At 44.0% G+C, this 22821-nt stretch overlaps 1 protein-coding gene across 2 annotated transcripts in view; it reads right to left on the reverse strand.

The window, feature by feature from the left end:
- Positions 1-22821, reverse strand: part of ASCC2 (activating signal cointegrator 1 complex subunit 2) — a 41058-nt gene that overhangs the window by 13786 nt on the left and 4451 nt on the right. For both annotated transcript variants that reach the window (XM_032768281.2, XM_032768275.2), the window contains exons 4-15: positions 22360-22530; positions 20365-20494; positions 17186-17253; positions 15509-15619; positions 13936-14048; positions 12178-12252; positions 10501-10608; positions 8439-8507; positions 7610-7684; positions 7161-7347; positions 4062-4276; positions 813-932 (exon numbers count right to left, since the gene is read on the reverse strand). In XM_032768281.2, coding sequence (XP_032624172.1) covers positions 813-932; positions 4062-4276; positions 7161-7347; positions 7610-7684; positions 8439-8507; positions 10501-10608; positions 12178-12252; positions 13936-14048; positions 15509-15619; positions 17186-17253; positions 20365-20494; positions 22360-22530 — 1442 coding nt within the window. The remainder of the gene's footprint in view (positions 1-812; positions 933-4061; positions 4277-7160; positions 7348-7609; positions 7685-8438; positions 8508-10500; positions 10609-12177; positions 12253-13935; positions 14049-15508; positions 15620-17185; positions 17254-20364; positions 20495-22359; positions 22531-22821) is intronic.

Raw genomic sequence — 22821 nt, forward strand, 5'->3', positions numbered from 1 at the left:
TCTTGGAGCTGCAAACTTAGCTGATACTGCCACTGCCAGACAGATTAATTTACAAATCAATCTTTCATTTCTCAGCTATTTATACATCTAAAGACAGGTCCACATACAGGCTTGGCTGATTTAAAAGAAATGTTTGAATAATGCCTGGGACACATCAAACCACTCTGTTGGGCTTTTGAGGGGAAACCTCCCATCAGCCTGAATCGGCAGAGGGTAATACCAAAAGCACTGGGTTAAACAAGCAAAGTACAGGACACAGCACGGCCTGCTAAGAGATGTGAGAAACAGAGGCAATGCACTTTCATAGAGACAGGAACTACCAGTGGAGGAACTAGATTATTGAGATTGTTTTATCTGAGCTAGATTTCAAAACAGATGGACATTATTGATATCTGTACTTGAATTTGAAACAAATTTTATCTAGCTTCATTTCTGACTCACAAATCTCAGACTGGTGGCAGTAGTGGCCTTGCACTTTTATGGAAAAAGGAAAACGAAACATAAAAGAACCAAATCAGAGTCAGATGTCAAAAGTGAGTCTGGCACAGTAGTGTCAAACACTACAAGCTGAGAATGAGATCACAGCCCCAAAATTGGGACAATGATGTTTTCTTGTTAAAACCAATCAAATCTCTAGCCTTAGCTGCTTGTGGACAAGTGATCAGGAAAATAACTCTACCAGTTGGCCTCAGACATACAAATATACTGTCAGAGGACTGTAATGGGATTTTCTTAATGGAATTTATTGCTCTAAGTCCATGGACATTTATATCATCCTGTCCAAAAGAACTGATTGAAGCTGTGATACGCACCTCTTGCCTTTTTGTACCCGGGACATGTCAACTGAGTCCCTGCTGAATATATCAAACTCATCATCCTGGAAGATGTTGTATCGAGAAGTCACCAGAGGGGTTGGTTCTGTCTTCACCTGCCTGTTAAAAAGGAGACAGAACAGAAGCCGCTGAGATAAAGCTAAGAAGGGCCACATTCTCTCAGTGAATGTGCATCATGCCATGATCTCTATTACTCCATCAATCCCTTAACTGTACACAGCAGCACAAAGTACAAAACTGAACAGCATCAGATTGCAATAACTCCGGTCATTTTCTGTTTCACAGCCCCAGTTAACATCCAATACGATGGTGATCTAGAACAGAGGTCTGAAACCATGTGGTTGATCTTCCTGGGGAGGCTCAAACCCATTTAGGAAAAAGGGGAGAAAATCCTTCTTTTAAGAATGGACAAAACTAGAGTATTCAATACTGAAGCATGATTATGCTCAGCAGTGACTTGGTAAAGTCACCACTGTATGTATGTACTGGGCTACTTTCTGGAGGAAATCCCAATCATTTGTCACGGATGGTTTCAGAAGGTAGATCTCTCTATGGTTCCTTATTCATTCTGTCTCAAATATTTCCAGATTACATTTGTTCAATTTACGAGTCAAAAGAGGATTATCTTTCAATTTATTATTTCTGGTGCTGTATACTCAGCCTGAAATCTGAAAAGAGTCAGCTGTGTTCTAAGATCACCAGGAATCACAATTCTGCCTTTGCCGCTTAGCTGACAGTTTTGTTGATGATGCATGAAGCAAAACAGAATCCAGTCAGTGTCCCATAAGTGTGTTAGCTCTGCAGTGCTAACAGAAATAAAAAGTAGTTTGTGCAAGCAAAATCAGCAGATCTGATTAAAAGAGAATAAAAAGCAGATTGTTATGTACAAAACCACCATTTTATACAGTCTCTGTTCAGATAAGATTGCATTTTTTTTTAAAGTGCATCACTGCTGAACAACATACCACACACAGTCAGCTAATGCCTTTCTGGAGTATGACTGGGCATAGCATCCTGCAGCAAAAAAACTTCAGGACCAGACTTCAAAGAGAAACTGCTGAGCTTCAGTTCATTTGCAAATTTGACACCATCAGCTCTGGACTAAACAAAGACTGTGAATGGCTTGCCAATTACAGAACCAGTTTCTCCTCCCTTGGTTTTCACACCTCTACTGCTAGAACAGGGCCTCACCCTCCCTGACTGAACTAACCTCGTTATCTCTAGCTTGCTTGCTAGCATATATATACCTGCCCCTGGAAATTTCCACTACCTGCGTCTGACGAAGTGGGTATTCACCCACGAAAGCTCACGCTCCAAAACCTCTGTTAGTCTATAAGGTGCCACAGGATTCTCTGCTGCATTCACACCCTGAATCACAGTAGGAAACTGCTGCTGTAGTACATGCACATTCTACAGCTGCAAAGCAGCTAAAAACAAGCAGGTTCCATTGCTGATTATGATTCCTAAGCCCCCACATGCAACATACAGAAAGCAGCAGAGGCCAGGCAGCTCTGTGGACTCTGATAAAAGTGGATTTGAATTGTAATTTCTCATTTCTCCTTGCTTAAATTCAATTTCTGCAGAGAGTACAATTCTAGTAACTTACAATTTAACTACTCTGCCCTGCAGGGTGAATTCCACTTGAATTAGGCCCGGTCTACACTACAATTTTAGGTCAAATTTAGCAGTGTTACCTCAATTTAAGCTTGGACCCATCCACACGACAAAGCCCTTTTTTTCAACTTAAAGGGCTCTTTAAATCAATTTCTTTACTCCACCTCCGACAAAGGGATTAGCTCTGAAATTGGCCTTGCTGGGTCGAATTTAGGGTAACGCGGACACAATTCGACGGTATTGGCCTCTGGAAGCTATCCTAGAGTGCTCCATTGTGACTGCTCTGGACAGCACTCTCAACTCAGATGCACTGGCCAGATAGACAGGAATAGGCCCGCAAACTTTTGAATTTCATTTCCTGTTTGGACAGCATGGTGAGCTGATCAGCACAGGTGACCATGCAGAGCTCATCAGCGTGATGTGCACTTTGCAGGTCAATTTCTTGTTTTGATCCACTCCATCTAAGCAGACGGTGCAGTACGACTGCTAGCCATCATCATCTCCTGGCTGCTCGGCAGAAAATGGGAATGACCTGGCTGAGTCACTCCCATGTCTGCCCAGGCACCCCTGACTGACCTCACTGAGGACAGCTAAAAGAGCACCCAGGAGTACAATGACAATGGCTACCAGTTGTGATGCACTGTCTGCTCCCAAAAGGCAATGAGCTGCTGTGGCGTAGCAATGCAGTCCCAAATCCGCCAGCACCCAGGAGATGTACGGTGACAGAGAGCTGAACGGACTCCATGCTTGCCGTGGTATGGTATCTGCACAGGTAACCCAGGAAAAAAGGCGCAAACAATTGTCTCCTTTCATGAAAGCAATGGCAGAGTGGGGCCTGACGAAATGTACCCAGAACCACCCGCAACACTGTTTTTGCCCCATCATGCATTGGGATCTCAACCCAGAACTCCAAAGGGCAGCGGAGACTGCGGGAACTGTGCGATAGCTACCCACAGTGCAAAGCTCTGGAAGTCGATGCTAGCCTCGGTACTGTGGACGCAGTCCACCGACTTAATGCACTTAGAGCATTGTGTGTGGGGACACACACAATCGACTGTATAAAAACGATTTCTAGAAAACAACTTCTATAAATTTGATCTAATTTTGTAGTGTAGACATACCCTTAGCTTCTTTGAAGATACTCCCTTCATGCAGGACTGGTGGGATTTTAATCATGAAGGACCACACCATAGCCATCTGCAGCAAATTAGTAACTTTTGCAGGATTTGGGGCTTGCTGTATAAGAGTGGTGGCACTATTGCCCAGTACAGGACTAAGCTGTTATCCTCCATGACATGATTTTGACAGGTCTCATTTTAGCGTCCAATGGACAACCATTTGTGTCACTTCATAACACATGACCCAGCCTCTGTTGTACAACTCAGGCTGGAAAAAATCTCTGGCTTCTGCAGAGAAACAGAGGAAGAGGCAGGACTGAGGCTTAGCGGCAGACAGAAATGAGCAGCTCCCACTGCAGCTACCTGCTGAGGGAAACACAAGCTCATTCTGTTTCCCAGGCACAGAGTGGTTAGTAACCATCACGCAGAACAGTCCCTTTAACAATCCACAACTGGAAATAAAACAACATCAAACATACTGAAACCTCATCCCCACCTTGGCATTGTTCGCTCCAGTTTGTCCAGGGATGGCACCAGCCTATCCTCCAGGATGTTGTTTATCACCTGCTCTACCCTGTAGCTGTGCTCCTCCAGGCAGGCCAAGATGAAGCCCTCCCCTAGGTCAGGCAGCAGATCTTTCACTTGAGAGATCAAAGAATCCAACTCCACCCCCGAGACCTTGGCAGTGGGTGCTGCAGCTGCTCCAGCACACTATACATACCAAACACAAGGGGTTAATTACTGAAAAGAGATCACAATACAGAGAGGGCTTGTGTGTATGGAAACCGGGGCAAAGATTTTAGGGTTATCAGAATAGAACCCAAATGGGGCACTAGGCAGAATCCATCAAGTACAGAATTAGGTATTCAGCTTTTTGAATCTGAGAGAGCTGGGATATTTTACAGGCTCTTTTCCTCAAATAATACTTATCAGGTATATCATAGAATCACAGAATATTAGAGTTGGAAGAGACCTGAGGAGGTCATCTAGTCCAATCCCCTGCTCAAAGCAGGACCAACACCAACTCATCCCAGCCAGGGCTTTGTCAAGCTGGGCCTTAAAAACCATTAAGGATGGAGATTCCTCCTCCTCCACAGGGAACCCATTCTAGTGCTTCACCACCCGCCTAGTGAAATATTGTTACTTAATATCCAACCTAGACCTCCCCCACTGCAACTTGATATCTGTGGATGAGGGGAAAGCAGTGGATGTGTTATTCCTTGACTTTAGCAAAGCTTTTGATACGGTCTCCCACAGTATTCTTGCCAGCAAGTTAAAGAAGTATCGGCTAGACAAACGAACTATAAGGTGGACAGAAAGCTGGCTAGATCATCGGGCTCAACGGGCAGTGATAAACGGCTCTATGTCTAGTTGGCAGCCGGTATCAAGCAGAGTGTCCCAAGGGTCGGTCCTGGGGTCGGTTTTGTTCGATATCTTCATTAATGATCTGGAGAATGGTGTGGATTGCACCCTCAGCAAATTTGCAGATGACACTAAACTGGGAGGAGAGGTAAACACACTGGAGGGTAGGGATAGGATACAGAGGAACCTAGACAAATTGGAGGATTGGGCCAAAAGAAATCTGATGAGGTTCAAAAAGGACAAGTGCAGAGTTCTGCACTTAGGATGGAAGAATCCCATTCACTGGTATAGACTAGGGACCAAGTGGCTAGGCAGCAGTTCTGGAAAAACTGGAAAGAATCAGTGGAGGGCAACAAAAATGATTAGGTGGCTGGAAGACATGACTTATGAGGAGAGGCTGAGGGAACTGAGATTATTTAGTTTGCAGAAAGAGAAGAATTTTACCGAAGCTTAAGTAAATTCTGAAAGCTGCCCCTCTTCAACGTCCCGTATCATACGGGTGAGTTCAATGTTTCTCAAGAGGTGGCTCTAGGATCTTGATCTCTGTGTTGTTGTTTGACCAGATTGACAGAACAAGAAGTAATGGTCTCAAGTAGCAGTGGGGGAGGTTTAGGCTGCATATTAGGAAAAACTTTTTCACTAGGAGGGTGGTGAAGCACGGGAATGGGTTACCCAGGAAGGTGGTGGAATCTCCTTCCTTAGAGGTTTTTAAGGTCAGGCTTGACAAAGCCCTGGCTGGGATGGTTTAGTTGGGGATCGATCCTGCTGTGAGCAGGGGATTGGACTAGATGACCTCCTGAGGTCCCTGCCAACCCTGAGATTCTATGATTCTGATCATTGCTTCTTGTTCTGCCATCTGCCACCACTGAGAACTGCCTAGCTCCATCCTCTTTGGAATCCCGCTTCAGGTAAGTTGAAGTCTGCTATCAAATCCCCCCTCACTCTTCTCTTCTGCAAACTAAATAATCCCAGTTCCGTCAGCCTCTCCTCGTAAGTCATGTGCCCCAACCCCCTAATCATTTTCATTGCCCTCCGCTGGACTCTCTCCAATTTGTCCACATCCCTTCTGTAGTGAGGGGACCAAAACTGGACACAATACTCCAGGTGTGGCCTCACCAGTGCCGAATAGAGGGGATTAATCACTTCCCTTGATCTGCTGGCAATGCTCCTACTAATACAGCGGAATATGCCGTTGGCCTTCACGGCAACAAGGGCACACTGCTTACTCATATCGAGCTTCTCATCCACTGTAACCTGCTGAAAACCAGGTCCTTTTCTGCAGAACTGTTGCTTAGCCACTCGGTCCACATCCTGTATAGGTGCATGGGATTCTTCTTTCCTAAGTGCAGGACTCTGCACTTGTCCTTGTTGAACCTCATCAGATTTCTTTTGGCCCTATCCTCCAATTTGTCTATGCCACTCTAGACCCTGCTCCTATCCTCCAGCGTATCTACCTCTCCCCCCAGCTTAGTGTCATCTGCAGTCTTGCTGAGGGTGCAATTCATCCCCTCATCCAGATCATTAATAAAGATGTCAAACAAAACCAGCCCCAAGACTGACTCCTGGGGCACTCTGCTTGATATCGGCTGCCAATTAAAAATGAAGCCATTGATCACTACCCCTTGAGCATGATAATCAAGCTAGCTTTCTATCTACCTTATAGTCCATTCATCCAATCCATACTTGTTTAACTTGCTGGTAAGAATACTGTGGGAGACAGTATCAAAAGCTTTGCTAAAGTCAAGATATATCACATCCACCACCTTCTCCATATCCACAGAGCCAGTTGTCTCATCATAGAAGGCAATCAGCTTGGTCAGGCATGACTTGCCTTGGTGAATCCATGTTGACTCTCCCCGATCACCTTCTTCTCCTCAAAATGATTTACAAACAAGTGAAGGGCTCAGATACATCAGTGGTGGGAGCCATATGAGTACTAGGTGGGTTACACCGATAGGAAACCCAAGACAAAAGGAATTAAGCCATCTGTCCAAGACCAGTGGCAGGACCACAAATAGAACCCAGTTTGTCTCATTCCCAAGCTTATTCATCATGCTGCACTGAACAGGTGGCAGCAATTCAGTTCTGATTGATCCATTTGGATTTGGAATACAGTCATTGCCTAAGACCCAAGGAAACAAACAAACTTCTCACTGCACCAAGGCACAATCAGTTAAGTGGAGATGGTAGAAAAGAACCGTTACCCTCCCTGTCCACGCAGCTCCATACTCACATCATACTCCAAATTGTACGCATCATCAAGCCCTTCTGAGTCCTTAGCAGCATTTTCCACCATTGCTGAAGCTCCATCAGATACCATTGGTGGAGGTGGGCTTTTAACGACTTGTGTTTTTCTCCTCTCCACACCTTCCCAGGCACTTTCCACGGCTTGGAGGATATATGCTGTCCGGGTGTCATCCCTACAAGGCTGCATTAAGGGCATTTCTCTGTGCTCTAGTCCAGATTTGCCTATTCAGAAGCACATGTGAGTAGTTATGTGTTCTTTGAGGACTCCAAATCTGTGCGTACACTAGGCTTTTTTCTAACAGCTTCCCTACCATTGCTGGCACTGGTGCAGCTTAATCAGAGGTAGCAAGTGTGAGAGTGCCAGTATAGACAGTCAACAGCCACTAGCTTTTTAAAAACACAGTGCAGTGTCCACCTGCTGAGAGAAAAGGATACAAGGCAGAGGATGCCTGCTGAAGCAGACTCACATCATCTGCGACAGGAAACAGCTCATCATAGTCACAAAGAAACCTGAAAACACAAAAGCAAGCATATCAGTCAAACTGAGGAGTGAATGAACTGCAAAACTCCCTGCTGCAATCCTTAATGTGCTGCTGTAACCTCATCATCACGCAGTCATGAACCCCACGACCTTGCAGACACTTCATCTCACACCCAGAAACAAACTCCAGTGTCTATTGCCAGGCCTAGTTTTGTATTCCATCATAATCCAGTCAACCTCCCCACACTGCAACAGCCAATTATAACCCTCAACATGATGCTGTGACCCTTCAATGACCCAATGCCCAGCTAGAGAGGAGCAAGATTTTGTGATTAAAACACCTGACCTTGGGGAGTTAGGAAATCTGGGTTTGATTCTCAGCTCTGCCACTGACTCACTGTGTCTCCTTGGACAAGTCACTTAATCTTGTGGTTCGGTTTCCCCATCTGTAGACTAGGGATAAATAAATGTCTAACCTGACAAGGTAGCTGTGATGGTTAATTCATTAACATACACACAGCACTTTGAGAGCCTCCAGCAAGAGGTGCTAAAGAAATGCAAAGCATTATAACAGTCTCTGGCACCACACAGCATCCTCTGCAACACTACAATAAAGCTTGTTATAATTCTCTCTCATAAAACGTTTCCTGATTAGACTGAAAGATTTCTAATTCCCACATGCATCAAAGTCCCTCATATACCAATGTCTTCTGCACTTTTAGTGCTGGAAACAGATATGGAAGGACAGTTATTCCTCCTTTGGGTCCCATTCTGTGGATTTACCTCCTCTCCTGAAGCACTGAGGTGAAGATCTGCAGAAACTCTTCAATAAAGGGCTGAATATTCTCATAGCTGTAAGAGACAATGCCACGGAACAGTGAGAAATAGAATTCAGAGCTGTACTTTTGAGATTACCACTTTCCTCCTTCTGAACCTCCATGACCTGCCTTTCTAGCCATGTCTGTCACACGTGACGACCACACGTACCTCACAGCAAATCCCACTGTTCAACAGATTTCATTCCAGTGGGATTTTTTGAGACCTGTAGTTTTAAAAAGCAGCAAATCGTGAAACTGAACCAGACTTCACAAGCTGAACTTGGTCTTTAGGAAACAGGACTTTTGATAGGATTGAAACCATACTGGAAGGCAAGTGAGATTGCAGTGCATGGCCCAAAAAGAAGTGAAAACAGAGTGAGGAGGGGAGGGGAGGGGCAGGTACTTATACTCCTAATTACATTGAGATTCCTGCAAGACTGGCTTCCTTCCATATGAGGTTATGGCACAGAACCTCCCAGACAATGTGAGATCTCTCTTTTGCTCACCTGTGTGAGGGCATATTGCAAACAAAGCCCACTTTATTGAACAGTCTCAAAGTCCTCTTGGTCCCGCTGCACTGGGCATCACCACAGAAGTCAAACTGATGTGATGGCTGAGAGCCACCTCTTCACAGAATGCTCCTGCCAGTGTATTGATGCTATACAGATACTCCTCTAGAAGCAGGATGTGTCAACTCCACGACAACCCAGCTCTGACATTTGCTGCTGTTGCTGCCATCTACCTAAGGCAGCGGTTCTCAAACCGTGGATCAGGACCCCAAAGTGGGTCGCAACCCCGTTTTAATGGAGTTGCCAGGGCTGGCTTAGACTTGCTGGGGCCCAGGACCGAGCCAAAGCCCAAAGACTTCAGCCCTGGGCAATGAGACTCAGGTTGGGCTTCAGTTTGGTCCCCCCGCCTGAGGCAGCAGCACTCAAATGGGCTCAGGCTTTGGTCCCCTCTCCTGGGGTCATGTAGTAATTTTTATTGTCAGAAGGGCGTCATGGTGCAGTGAAGTTTGAGAACTTCTGAATTCTAAGGTATTAATATGGCCCCCAACCATTACCACAGTACTGTATGTGAGCACTCACAATCTTCAATGCACCTATCGTCTGAGGAAAGGCAGGACTATTATCCCTGTTCTACAGATGGGAACTGAGGCACAGAGAGGCTAAGTGACTTGCCCAAGGTCACATAGGAAACTGAACTCAGCTCCACCTCAACCACCGGAGCATCATCTTCTTCGACAGATTGTACTGATGATAATTTGGGATCAGTATTCAAGTATCAGAGGAGCTGCAGTGACATCAACAGCTCAGTGCAGGCTGTCTACAAACATTTATTCCAACAGTGTAAAGGCAGCATGGTCTAATGGAAAGGGGACTGGCCTAGAAGTCCCAGGGTCTGGATCCTTCTCGTGACTCAGCACACGTGGCCCTGAGTAAGTCACTTCACCTCAGTTTCCCCGTCTGTTAAATGGGGATACTCACCCCCCTTTGTACAGCACTTGGAGATCTAGGGATGAGGACCGTTACACACTAGCTTTTCACTTTCACTGAAAATGGAATAAGGGCAAAAGCATCCATATCTAGATTTAAAGACATTCTTTTCAATGAGCTACGACACAATGTGGATTTCTATGTATTTTAGGTGTTGCTAAACTGCTTAGCCTCATGATATCTAAGCACTAGCCTAGAAGTCACAACATAACCCATAGCCAGTATAAACATATTCACTAGGACATGGCCTTATCCACTCTAGAGGGGTCAAAACAAAGCCCAGTTTGTAAATGCTTTAGATCAGGGACAGTTTCAGCCTAGATCTTTGTACAGCACCCAGCACAACAGGGCTCTGATCCCAATGGGGCCTTTGGGTACTACCCCAATATAAATCATAAATAATAATTTATCAGTAAGGCTGGAAATCTCAGGACTCTTCTCTTCAACAGAGCAATTAAGCAATTGGGTAACTCCTAAAGACAGCACCCTACCAGTAGACCCTGCAGTCTCACCCATATAAAGTGCCTGTACCTGCTTTCTAAGATGGGCTGGAGGCAGATCTGGTTAATGAGAATATGAAAGATTTCCACCACCTTCTTCCTGGAATGAGAAAGCCTCCTCCACAAGTCAGCCAGTAAGCTTCAGAGAGAGAGAGCATGGAGTTAGTCTCAATGCAAGAAAAAAAAACATCTCTGTGGCTTGGGCCTTGCTCACTTTAGAGAAGAATCTGTATTAGCTGAGCCATTTTGAATGCTTAGGGCTTGTCTACATGAACAATTAGACCAGGGTGAACTGGGGTGTGAATCTACCCCGCACTAGCCTGCCACACTTTAACTGACCTTGTGCACCCTGCTGACCTGTGTTAACCGTCTGTTAGAGCACTTGGAGCTAGTCCTCTTTGAAAAGAAACTAGATCTAAGCGCTCTAATAAACTGTTAAACACATCAGCAGGGTGCACAGACAGACTCCAGCAGGCCAGTATGGGGTAGATTCACACTCCAATTTGACAGGCTCTAAGAGGTTCTGAAACTGAGGGTCATGACCCCTCAGAGGGTCGGAACGTTATTACATGGGGGTTGCGAGCTGTCTGCCTCCATCCCCAAACCCTGCTTCGCCTCCAGCATTTATAATAATCTTAATATAAAAAAGTGTTTTTAATTTATGGGCGGTCATACTCAGAGGCTTGCTGCATGAAAGGGGTCACCAGTACAAAAGTTTGAGAACCTGGTCTAACTGTTCATGTAAACAAGCCCCCAGTTTGTCTCTGCTGCAAGGAGCCAGACAGAACCATTTCACAATCAGTTTGAATACATATTCTAAACAAAGTTGCTCTATAAACATTTTTTAAACACTGTTACCCTTGGTTCTCACTAGCTAAGCAAATGGTATTTAAACCACCTTAGGAAGAACTCTTGCTTTCAAACACACTGGGGCAAATCTATGAATGGAAGCGTACTGGCTCTTTTACATGCGTGCACTTTATTACAGGCTTAGGATGCATCTACTTCGGGATAGTGCACTATGCAGTGCCTCTACCTAGCAAGTAGAAAAGGATTTATCATATATACTCGTTCATAAGCTGAATATTTTTGGTAAAAATATAACGCATCAAAGAGCAGGGGTCGGCTTATAAATGGGTTTACACCAAAATTTGATGATTTTAAACTCTATGGAATCATTGAATTGAATATCTAATACATTGTTGTTTTGTTTACCTGGAGCGTCTGCAGGCACGGAGCCCTCAGCTCCCAGTGTCTGCAGTTTGCCGTTGGCTAGGAATGGCAAACCGTGGACACTGGGAGCTGACGGGTTCCGTGCCTGTGAACGCTCCAGGTAAACAAAACGCCCAGGCCTGCTAGTGGCTTACCCTACTGGGCAAGGAGCCAAAGTTTGCCAACCCCTGAAATATAGGGTCGGTTCACGAAAGGGTCACACAGTTTTTCTTATTTTTACCCAACCATCTTGGGGGGTCGGCTTATAAACAAACAGGCTAATGAACGAGTACATATGGTAATTAAAAATCCCACCAGGTGGGAAAGAGTCTTTTTTCAAGTCAGAAAAGCTTCTTCTTCAGGACTCATGAGAAGAAGCCAAGAAAGGCAGAGAGAGACTAAGGGCCTGGATGTGGATGGGGAAAGAATGTTTTAATTTGCTGTGGGGGTGGTTCTCTCTGAAAAGAATAGGCGAACCTTCTCTGCCACTTTTTACCTCTTATCCTCATATGTCCTTCTCTTAATTGCAGATTCCAGTTCAGGAATTGCGAGTTCATAAAATGAAGCCAGTCTGAAAAAACATGTAATAAAACAAGAACTGTCAATAGAGGTTTTTAAAACACTTCACTAAAAGACAAATCAGATATATTCAGTCTCTCATTACTAGCAGTTCCAGGTCTGAGCCTCACAGTTCCAGCTCTGACCCTTGTTTCATTATAGCTTATTCCCAGAAACATAAGTAAATAGACATGAGGCTGGCAAACAGCAGCTCCCTAAGGATCTGTTCAGCCCTTACGCTACAGCTGCAGCCAAATGAGATGATTTAAAAGCATCCTGCTGCTGACTAGGCAAACGATCTGCACTACTCTAGAGCATCCTGCGTACACATCTGCAGCCCATGGAGAGTTGACAGACTGATGAACCCAAACTGAACTCCTTTCTTACTGCTGTGAGATCTCCTCTTTCCAATACTGTAGAGATCAGAGGAGCTAGACACAGAGACTTAGACTGATGACAGACATGCTTGGTCCCATTTGCAGGGAGAGAGAACACATGGTCCTTTGATCTTGGGAAGTGAGGGAGTGAACAAAGGAGCCACTTTGGCCTAGTACCAGGTTCTGAGAGCCAGACAGCCCATACACACCATTTTTACCTAGAGACAAAGCATCATAGGATGCAGATATACTTGCCCACACCAAGAAACAACTGGGTTTGCTTCATGATTTTCTAGTGGTTTACAACTGATGGTTTATAGTTCTTTGTACAGAGGCTAAGACTGCAAAATGGTGTGCAGAGGATACACACATACTGCTCATAATTGGTCTCATATCAAGATGTCAACATGCCTCAAGGACACCAGTTTAACAACATAGCAGAAACCCATTCATACTTCTAGGTCAGGAGACAGAAGATCAGCAAGAGTGACTAGAGGCTGATTTAGAAACCTTATAGATTCTCAGAAAGAGACACATGCAAATCAGTATTCACTTGCCATACCCTAAAGAACCAGTGATTAGTCTAGATTGACAGTGCATTAATAAAATGCAGCTGTCCCCTTAAAAGAGGGCAGGGCCATTTTAGTGTATTTCAGACAACAACAACAGAACTAAGAACTGCTTTTTCCCTTTGGGTTACCAAACACCATAGTGCAGCTGTTTGGCCAGTCTAAACATTCACCACAAGTCCAATAATCTGACTCCCATGAATAGCATGACCACATACAATGGGGATACCCCTCCAGCAACCTACACCTCTTAGAGCTTAAAATCTCTTATCTTACCAAATGTAATAAGCCATATTTTTAAATCTACATCATCATCAATATCCACAATCAATGCAGTTGTGCCCAAGGTGACTGACTTAGAGTGTGGCTGCTCCCATCCTTGTTAAAGGGACAGCCCGCAGAGACCATCGATCCCAATACACAGTGCTGCCTCCACCCAGACCAAGATGGCATACTAACGTCTTTATAGGACACATTGCAATATTACTGAGGAAGTGGCTGCAATCTGGTTCATTTTATGGAAATTAGGTACAATCCAGCCTCCTCGTAAATTGCCAAGGTAATCCTCAATTGGGGAAACTCTGGGCATCTCCTGTAGTGAACCTGTTTTATTCACCAAAAGACTATTCTACCATCAGAATAAACTGAACAGCCTATTCTTTTAATGATAAATGTCAAGGGAAAGGACAAAAACAGCACACTCGGCATTTATACTCCATGACGCAGAGCTGTCAGGGACTAGACACGTACCTGGAACAGAAGTCATGTTTTTGAAAGGTCTGACAGGCCAGGGGAAAGACATCAAGAAAGGCCCAAAGGGTAGTGCAAGTGTCACACAAGTACAGCACGATATCCTTCAATGCCTAGTAGAGAAAGAACTATTCATTATTCAAAGAGAGGAAAAATCACATCGAGTTGTCCTGGCAGCCTAGTATTCGGAGACTAGTGCTAACGCACTGAGTTCACGGAAAAGCTGCCCTTTCGAGGGTGGGAAAAGAGTCTACGCTCATGGCACAAATACGATAGTCCACAAATATTTAGGGCAACATCTATACTAGACCCTTCCTCCCTCAGAAGGCATAATGAAAGCATCTGACTGCTTATGCTCATTAAAGTTTCCAAGGCACTTTTGTTAACTTAGGGGGGCCCTGGCCAAATCCCATTTTGCATAATGGCAATTTACCTCATTAAGTCCCTCTAGAAGTCCAGCTGGATACAGTATTCTTCCCCATCTATCCCAAATGGTTGCACAGCATTAGTGTTTGCACTTCAAGAGCTGACATGGTCCATTTTCAGTGGCAGTCAAAGTGATTTCTCTATATCAGAGGTTTCCACACTTCTTTGCTGTGCTCCCCCTTCCACCTGGGAGTCACATAACAGGCCCCCACCTCACCCCCAACGTCCACCCTTCCGGAGCAGGAAGTGGCTGAGGGGAGCAGACAGCTCACACTCAGGTGGCAGCAGGAAATGGCTGGCTTCATCCCCAGAGGACACCATGGCAGCATGGTGTGGATCACACCAGGGCTCTTCACTCTCCCTTCCCCATGTCCACAGCCCCTCACTCTTGCAGGCATCAGAGGGTTTAAAAGCACATGGAGCTGTAGCCAGCCAGGCATATGGGCAGAGTAGCAGCGGGGCCAGCACGCAGGGAGTCCCCAGCAGTCAGAGAGGGGAGGAAGTGGCTGCTACCGGGCAAGTTAGCGTGGTGTGAGTCTGGGGTAGACCTGCACTCCTCCATCACCACCGGGACCCCCTCTGTGCTCTCCCTGCTGTTCCCCTCTCCCAGACACTTAGCCAGCTGAAACCCCACACCCACCTTGTGTCCCCGATAATCTCATCATGCCCCTTCTGGGGAGTGTGCCTCACAGTCTGAAAACTGATCCTATTTATGGTTTGTACAGTTTAAGTGCCTGGAGATTTACATCTATGTGCTTGTACAGCACCTAGCACCACCACTATACATGTGATAATTTTGAAGGAAGGGGCTACATAAATGCAAGATCAACATCATAAAGCTATTTTGCAGCTTTTCAGTTATTGCTTTATTTCGCAATATGCCCTTTCACACTGCCTAGCAGGGTTGGAAAGGAAAGCAGATAAAGGTCACAGCACCATTTATGGGGAGGAAAGGCAACCCAAAATGAATAGAAGAACAAAGAATACAGAACTCTGAGTCACATGATAAGCACTGAAACAATGACTAGGAACCATATGCTGAATGAGACCTAAGTATCTCGAAACTCAATGCAGGGTTAACAGTCTGTGGTTGGCTTAGCAAAATAAACGATGTACACAGAGGGAAAGGTTACAGCAATAACTGCACCTGGAGAGGCATGGCACTAGGAGTCACTTTGACTCTTTCTTCCAGTTTCTGGGGTGTGGCTGAGGCCCCGTGACATTGCAAGCCACACTCCTGCAGAATGTTGTTGAACACCTGGATCACAAAGAGCAAACTATTATTACATCAGACAGGAAAATACACCCAGGTGTGCTTTATCTTGTCAGTAAGACTAGCAGCTGAACTGAACAAAAGGCATTGCTATTTACACACAGTGGACAGCTGCCTAACCTGAAAGCAGGGACAAATTTACCAGTATCTTTCTCTCACAGCCTAGAACAGGGCACGGCAACCTTTGGCATGCAGCCCATCAGGGAAATCCGCTGGCGGGCCAGGACAGTTTGTTTACCTGCAGCGTCCGCAGGCTCAGCTGATCGCAGCTCCCACTGGCCACGGTTCGCCATTCGAGGCCAATGGGGGCTGCAGGAAGTGATGTGGTCTGAGGGATGTGCTGGCCACTACTTCCCACAGCCCCTATTGGCCTGGAACAGCAAACTACGGCCATTGAGAGCTGCGACTGGCTGAACCTGCAGATGCTGCAGGTAAACAAACCGTTCTGGCCTGCCAGCGGATTTCCCTGACGGGCTGCGTGCCAAAGGTTGCCAATCCCTGGCCTAGAACTTAAGAAACAACTCTATTACAGCTGCTCCTTTGGAGATTTACCAACCTCCTCCCCCCACCAGAGCAAGCTATAAGATGAACAGAGGGGCTACAGGCCTTTTTTGAAGTTGAATACTTGGGTTTATGCTGCTTCTCCTTATAATCACCAACTGTTTTTCTTTGGACTGATATATGCGTGCATGCAAATAGACAGATGCTCTTCCTGTGTCAATGTTAACTAACAAAACATCCAACACACAGTATGCAAAGCAGAGCTCTGTAAACCCAAAGCAATTGCTTCAAGACATACACCACATACAATGGGCGGAATCTTCACTGCCCTTCGAATAATAATGGATACTTTGGCATCACAGAGCACTTCCACACGACACCATCTCTCACATGAGTGCTCCTGGACCACTGAGTTTAGCACACCCAAAGCATGATGGAGATGGAGACATTGGACTCCAAAGAGAACAGAAAGCCATCCCAGCTGTCCTGGCAAAATTACTTTTTAAAAATTATTTGTTTGAGGACTAAAACAAATTTTCCCATTGCAATGATGCCAAGGCATCTTGATGCATATTCAAATTAAATATGAGCATAGCCCAGTCAGCTTGGGGAAATTCTTACTGCTCAGAGCAACGAAAGCTCAGAACATTGGACCTGGCTAATATCTGTATAGGAGCAATTTATGTATCTTGGTTCCAACGATATTTTCATTCTCTCCTGTGAGCTTTCTGGGTGTTACCACTAGCATAAATGTCTCAGTTTCTTGACTTGGGGAGGGGAAAACGGGCACTTCCTAAATGAACTATCTAGCAAAGGAAGTCCCAAGGATTCACAGCAAGAAGAGTGTCATAAACAGGTAGGATGTAAGGGGGTTAGCTGTAAGTAACCATTGTAGATAAAAGCCATCTAACATAAGTTGGTATAATTAAGGGGATCAAATACAAAGAAACACAAACACTCCGCCAGTCTGCAACTATGCCTCCTGGGACTGTGTCATAGCCTCCCCTGGGGGCTCAGAAAACCACCCCAAGCCAGATAAAGAGGCAGTACCTGGAGGACTGTGGGCACTGTTTCATTCAAGTCACTGAAGTAACTGGATTGCTGAGTGAAGATGTTTTCTGAAAGGAGAGGAGGAAAAAAATCCATTCCAGATTAATTTAAACGTCCAGCCCAACAAACAGCCTCACACCAAGCAACATCTTTATCTACTGTTTACAGCATCTTCTCTAAAAATAAGACTTGTAACCACCCAGGGTGGAACTATTGACCTATACCCACCACAAGTACAGTGCTTCTTCCAATACAGCTCACCATCTCCTAACAGTTCAGTGCAGCTGGAGAACATAAAAAAGGCCACACAGGATCAGACCAAAGGACCATCCAGCCCAGTATCCTATCTTCCAACAGTGGCCAACGCCAGGTGCCCCACAAGGAATAAACAGAACAGGTAAGCATCAAGTGATCCATCCCCTGTCACCCACTCCCAGCTTCTGGGAAACAGAGGCTAGGGACATCATCCCTGCCTATCCTAACTAATAGCCATTGATGGACCTATCCTCCATGAATTTATCTAGTTCTTTTTTGAACCCTGTTATAGTCTTGACCTTCACAACATCCTCTGGCAAAAAGTTCCACAGACTGACTGAGTGCATTGTGAGAAAAAATACTTCGTTTGTTTGAAACTTGCTGACTATTAATTTCATTTGGTGACCCCAAGTTCTTGTGTTATGAAAAGGAGTAAATAACACTTCCTTATTTAATTTCTCCACACCAGTAATGATTTTATAGATCTCTATCATATTCCCCCTTAGTTGTTTCTTTTCCAAGCTGAAAAGTCCTAGTCTTATTAATCTCTCCTCATATGGAAGCCATTCCATACTCCTAATCATTTTTGTTGCCCTTTTCTGAACGTTTCCCAATTCCAATATATCTTTTTGAGCTGAGGCGACCACATCTGCACGCAGTATTCAAGATGTGGGCATACCATGGATTTATATAGAGGCAATATGATGTTTTCTGTTTTATTTTCTATCCCTTTCTTAATGAGTCCCAATATTCTGTTCACTTTTTTGACTGCCGCTGCACATTGAGTGGATGTTTTCAGAGAACTATCCAGAGTGATTCCAAGATCTCCTTTTTTGAGTGGTAACAGCTAATTTAGATCCCATCATTTTGTAAGTGTAGTTGGGATTATGTTTTCCAATGTGCATTACTTTGCATTTATCAACATTGAATTTCATCTGCCATTTTGTTACCATAGTCACCCAGTTTTGTGAGATCCTTTTGTAGCACTTCGCAGTTTGCCTGGGACTTAACTATCCTGAGTAGTTTTGCATCATCTGTAAATTTTGCCATCTCACTATTTACTCTTTTTTCCAGATCATTTATGAATATGTTGAATAGGACTGGGCCCAGTACACATCCCTGGGGGACACCACTATTAACCTTTCTCCATTCTGAAAACTAGCCATTTATTTCTACCCTTTTTTCCTATCTTTTAACCAGTTACCAATTCTTCAGATGACCTTTCTTCTTGTCCCATCACAGCTTACTTTGCTTAAGAGCCTTTGGAGGGCTGGTAATGAGAATGTTCATTAGAACACAGGGTCCGAGGTGCTAGATGATTCAAGCACTGCACTGTTGGTTGAGTCAGTAAATAATACCACTACATGCTCCTAGTTACTTTATTTGACAGCTGTAGTTGAATTTTAATTGCTGATTCCATGTACGCCAGTAAATGTTCTGTAGAATATTTTTTAAAGGTAATGAGGGCTTATCTTAATACTATAAGACTAAGTATTGCTCTCATTATCTTTTCAAAATACTCTGCAGAATAGCAGAGTGCTGTAAAATCTTAACTGAATAGTGGAGAGACATTGATTGTCCTTTTTCCGTGAATTACCAGACATGCTGTGCAGGTTACCATGGTTCCACCACAAGGACAAACCTCTTGAAGAGTTTACACAGGTATGTAAGTCCTATGAAACAGGTTTCACAGAGAAGAATAAGGACAGAAAAATCTGATTTTTTGCATTTGCACATCTGAATTGCACATGCAGATACCATGATTGCATACACAAACAGCCAGGTAGACATGTCACAGGACATCTATGTGCACAATTACTGCTGTTGCACACACAATCACAGTAGTTGCATGTACCATTTAGACTAGGTTTTTGAAACCTAGACTTTAAAAAAAAAACATTTTGACAAGAGGAGAAAGATCAGCATTCAAAATTTAAAGTGTTTAGGCCTAGAAATTTGGAAAAAATCTTGTTTGAACACCCTGTGTCACAAGATTTCTCGTACTTCTGATTTTAACTTGGATTGGATTAGAAATCCAATAATAGCCATCTTTCAAAGGAAGGAAAAAAGTTAAATTATTCAAACTTCAGAACAGTCTGGTTTTGAATTTTAGATGAAGGATTCTACATCTTATTGTATCCAAAACTAAATGCTCAGGTGGAGATAAGAATCGTAGATGGTCCCTTGTGAAAAGAATAGGGACAAATGCAGTGTCCAGACCAACTCATCCTCTGACCATAAAACAGGTCCTAATGTCCAAGGCTGAGTTGTTGCTAAATGTATAATTGCTGCTGCGTTTGCTGACACAGGTAGTGCAGTGATGATTTCAGTTGGTAAAGTGCTTTGAGATATTTTGCAGCTAACAGGGACTCTATGAAAATCAAGTTCTATTTTTCCAGTTAAAGCTCTGTGTAGTCACAGAACAACCGCATTGTGTGTTTTGTCTAGCTCCCAGCTACAGAAGCAAAAGGCCCAATCTTAGCAGTCAGATTGCTCCCCTTCCCTCATCCTGTAAAGAATAAGACTTTTTGGACTTTCTCCTCACCCCTAGGATCTTCCATGTTCCTCATGGAAGCACAGAGTCCCTTTACGGTCTCAGAGCTGCATTTTAACTAGCCAGAGGAGTTACGGTTGAGCAATAAAGAGATCCTGTTGCAGATTTAACCTAGGAAGCAAGACGGGCTATGAAACAAACTTAGTTCTCCCAAACAGCAAAGTGTATCTCCTCCCCATATCACCCATAAATAAAGATGGTTCACAAGAAAGTAAAAGAAAACCCATCTTATTCAGAAATCAAAACTTCTTATTTTATAAGGGCAAGTTTGTTCTGAGGTTGCTACACTCAGTAGCAACCCCATCCCCTTCAATGCCTGCCTTTCAGAGAACAAATAGAAAGCTACAAGCTGCTCCTAGCTTTGACTAACCAATCATCTTCTGAAGTAAGGTGCCATTTCCTTTCCCAAAGAGCGCACACAGATCCAGAATCTTAGGGATGTCAAACAGGAAGTTATTGTAAAGAATTTCTCCAAAAACAGAGGGTGTGATGAAGTATTCCTATTAAAAACAAGAGAAAACACATTTTTAAAAAAAAGACAAAATAAACTTCTAACAACTTGAAAGAGAATCCATATTCTACTCTGCATAGGGTTACCATATTTCAGGTTCCCATAAAGAGGACACTGTGGGGGGGGGGGAGTTGGGGGGAGTGGAAGGGGATATTTAGAGGATGCTGGGGGTGGGGGTGTACTGGGAAGGTGTGCATGTGTGTACTAGAAGAGAGGGATGCTGCAGGGGTTGTTGTGACTGCAAGGAAGTGACCAAACAGCTGCAGCTGCAGGGACCAATCATGGCATGGAGACAGCGCTTTCTGAGCTGCAACATCAGCTAGTTGGCTCACAAAAATCCAGACATTGCCTCTTATTTGAAAAATCCACTCAGACAGATGGTGGAGGATCAAAAAAGAAAAAACGTCCAGATGTATGGTAACCCTAACTCTGCAAGGATTATACCATTTACAGTAATAATAATTCTTACACATTCTCTAACATCTTTAACCCAAGTACCTCACACACATCAAGACTACCACCCCTGTGAGGTAGGCAAGCATTTTACAGATTTGGAAGCCAAGGCGCTGAGGAATTAAGTTCCTTACCTAAGATCATCATCAGTGGCACAGAAAAGAACAGAACCCAGGACTTCTGATTTACATCATCACGCTCTAAACCCCTACACCAACTCCATCTTGCAGATATAACTCGTGTAACTAACATGTTAGGCTGGAAATGTTTTTGAAATTCTAAATCACAAAGGTCTTCAAACTTAAATTCTCATTGCTCCTGAAATGGAGAAGTAGCCAATTTAAAGAATAATAGTGGAAGCAATGATTAATAAAAGAAAGATTTACTTATGATGGCAAACATTATCCATCCAAAGTGAATGGTAGAGGGTGTGTTGCATATGTTCTCCCAGTTAATATAGAGGACAAGGAGTTAGGATTCCTGGGTTCTATTTCTAGCACTCTCACTAATTTGCTATGTGGCAACAGGCAAACCATTGACTTCAATTTACCCAAATACTTAGCTACCTCAATGGAGCTGTGAGGTTTAATCGATTAATGTCTGTACAGTATTCCGGCTCAGATGAAAGGCTCTGCAGAAGTGTGGAGTACTTTTATTGAAGTGATGCTAATTAAAGGATACAGCACTTCTTTCACCTGTTCTCTTCCCACTCCTCCAACACCCACACTGAGATCTTTCCTCAAAACAGACTGAAATTGACCATCATGACAATGCATATTCTTAAAATAAACCAAGGAGGATTTCAGGTCAGTAATTATTAAAACCTGAGGACAGAACGAGTTTCCTTAAGGCCCTTCTGAAACTTTCACCTCTGCTAATGAGCACTGCACTCACACACCCTTCATTCTGATGCAAAAAAAAGTGTAATTAGATGCAATTTTACCTCAACCATAGGGAGAGGAAGAAATTTGGGGAAAGTGCAATGAGAGACAAGTCTCAGTCTGGGTTGCATGACTTGATGCCTGGACCAGGGCAGCAGATGGTATGAGAATGGTCACCAACACATGGCTACAGGAGCCTCCGATAGCCTCTCACATCTTTTATGCAGTCCTGCAAAGGCTAACTTTAGATTCTCTTATACTACCCATTTATAATGCCACACCTCGCTAACCTTATTAAGAGTAGCATTTTCCTGTATGAAAAAGATTAATGCAATCATTACACACTTGAGATAGTTCTGTCCTTTGCCGTCTGGTGACTATCTTTGAGGAAACTATTGGAATGAGAAAAACAGGGGCTAAAAAAGGAAGGCAGCTGAATAGGAAACAGTCTGTTTCTCAAAATGTCTATCAATTTTTGTAAGCCATACAATGTGCAGTGAGGATAAGAAGAGGTATTTACTTTGGACTCCTTGTGAGTGGACATTCTGAGGAAAGTTAGGAAGACACTCTGATGAAGGCATTTCTGCATGTCATTCACCTCCGGAGGGAAATCAAATGATGCATCAAACTTGCGAGGGGCATGGCACAGGTATGAATCCAGGCATTTCTGAAGTGTCTCATCAAATATGACCTAATACAACAGAAGAAAGGCAAATGGGGAGAAGGAAAGATGAAGCATGCACAGTGGAACACCACATAACACATATGCAGCGCATGGTATTTAAATTCAACAGTGAGCCAAAGAGATCAAAGGTGTTCAGTGGTGTCCATGGTCCATTGATTCCAAACTAGCAGTTTTAAAATGCATTAAAAATAATCAAAAATCAAAAATCTTTCAGGAAATATTACAATCTTAATGTCACACAATCCAAAATTAAGATGTTTGGGTACTAGCAACAAAAGGCAACTATGAGCCTTCATC

Source organism: Chelonoidis abingdonii, chromosome 22 (genome assembly GCF_003597395.2).
Source record: "Chelonoidis abingdonii isolate Lonesome George chromosome 22, CheloAbing_2.0, whole genome shotgun sequence".
In the NCBI taxonomy this organism is placed as follows: Eukaryota; Metazoa; Chordata; order Testudines; family Testudinidae; genus Chelonoidis; species Chelonoidis abingdonii.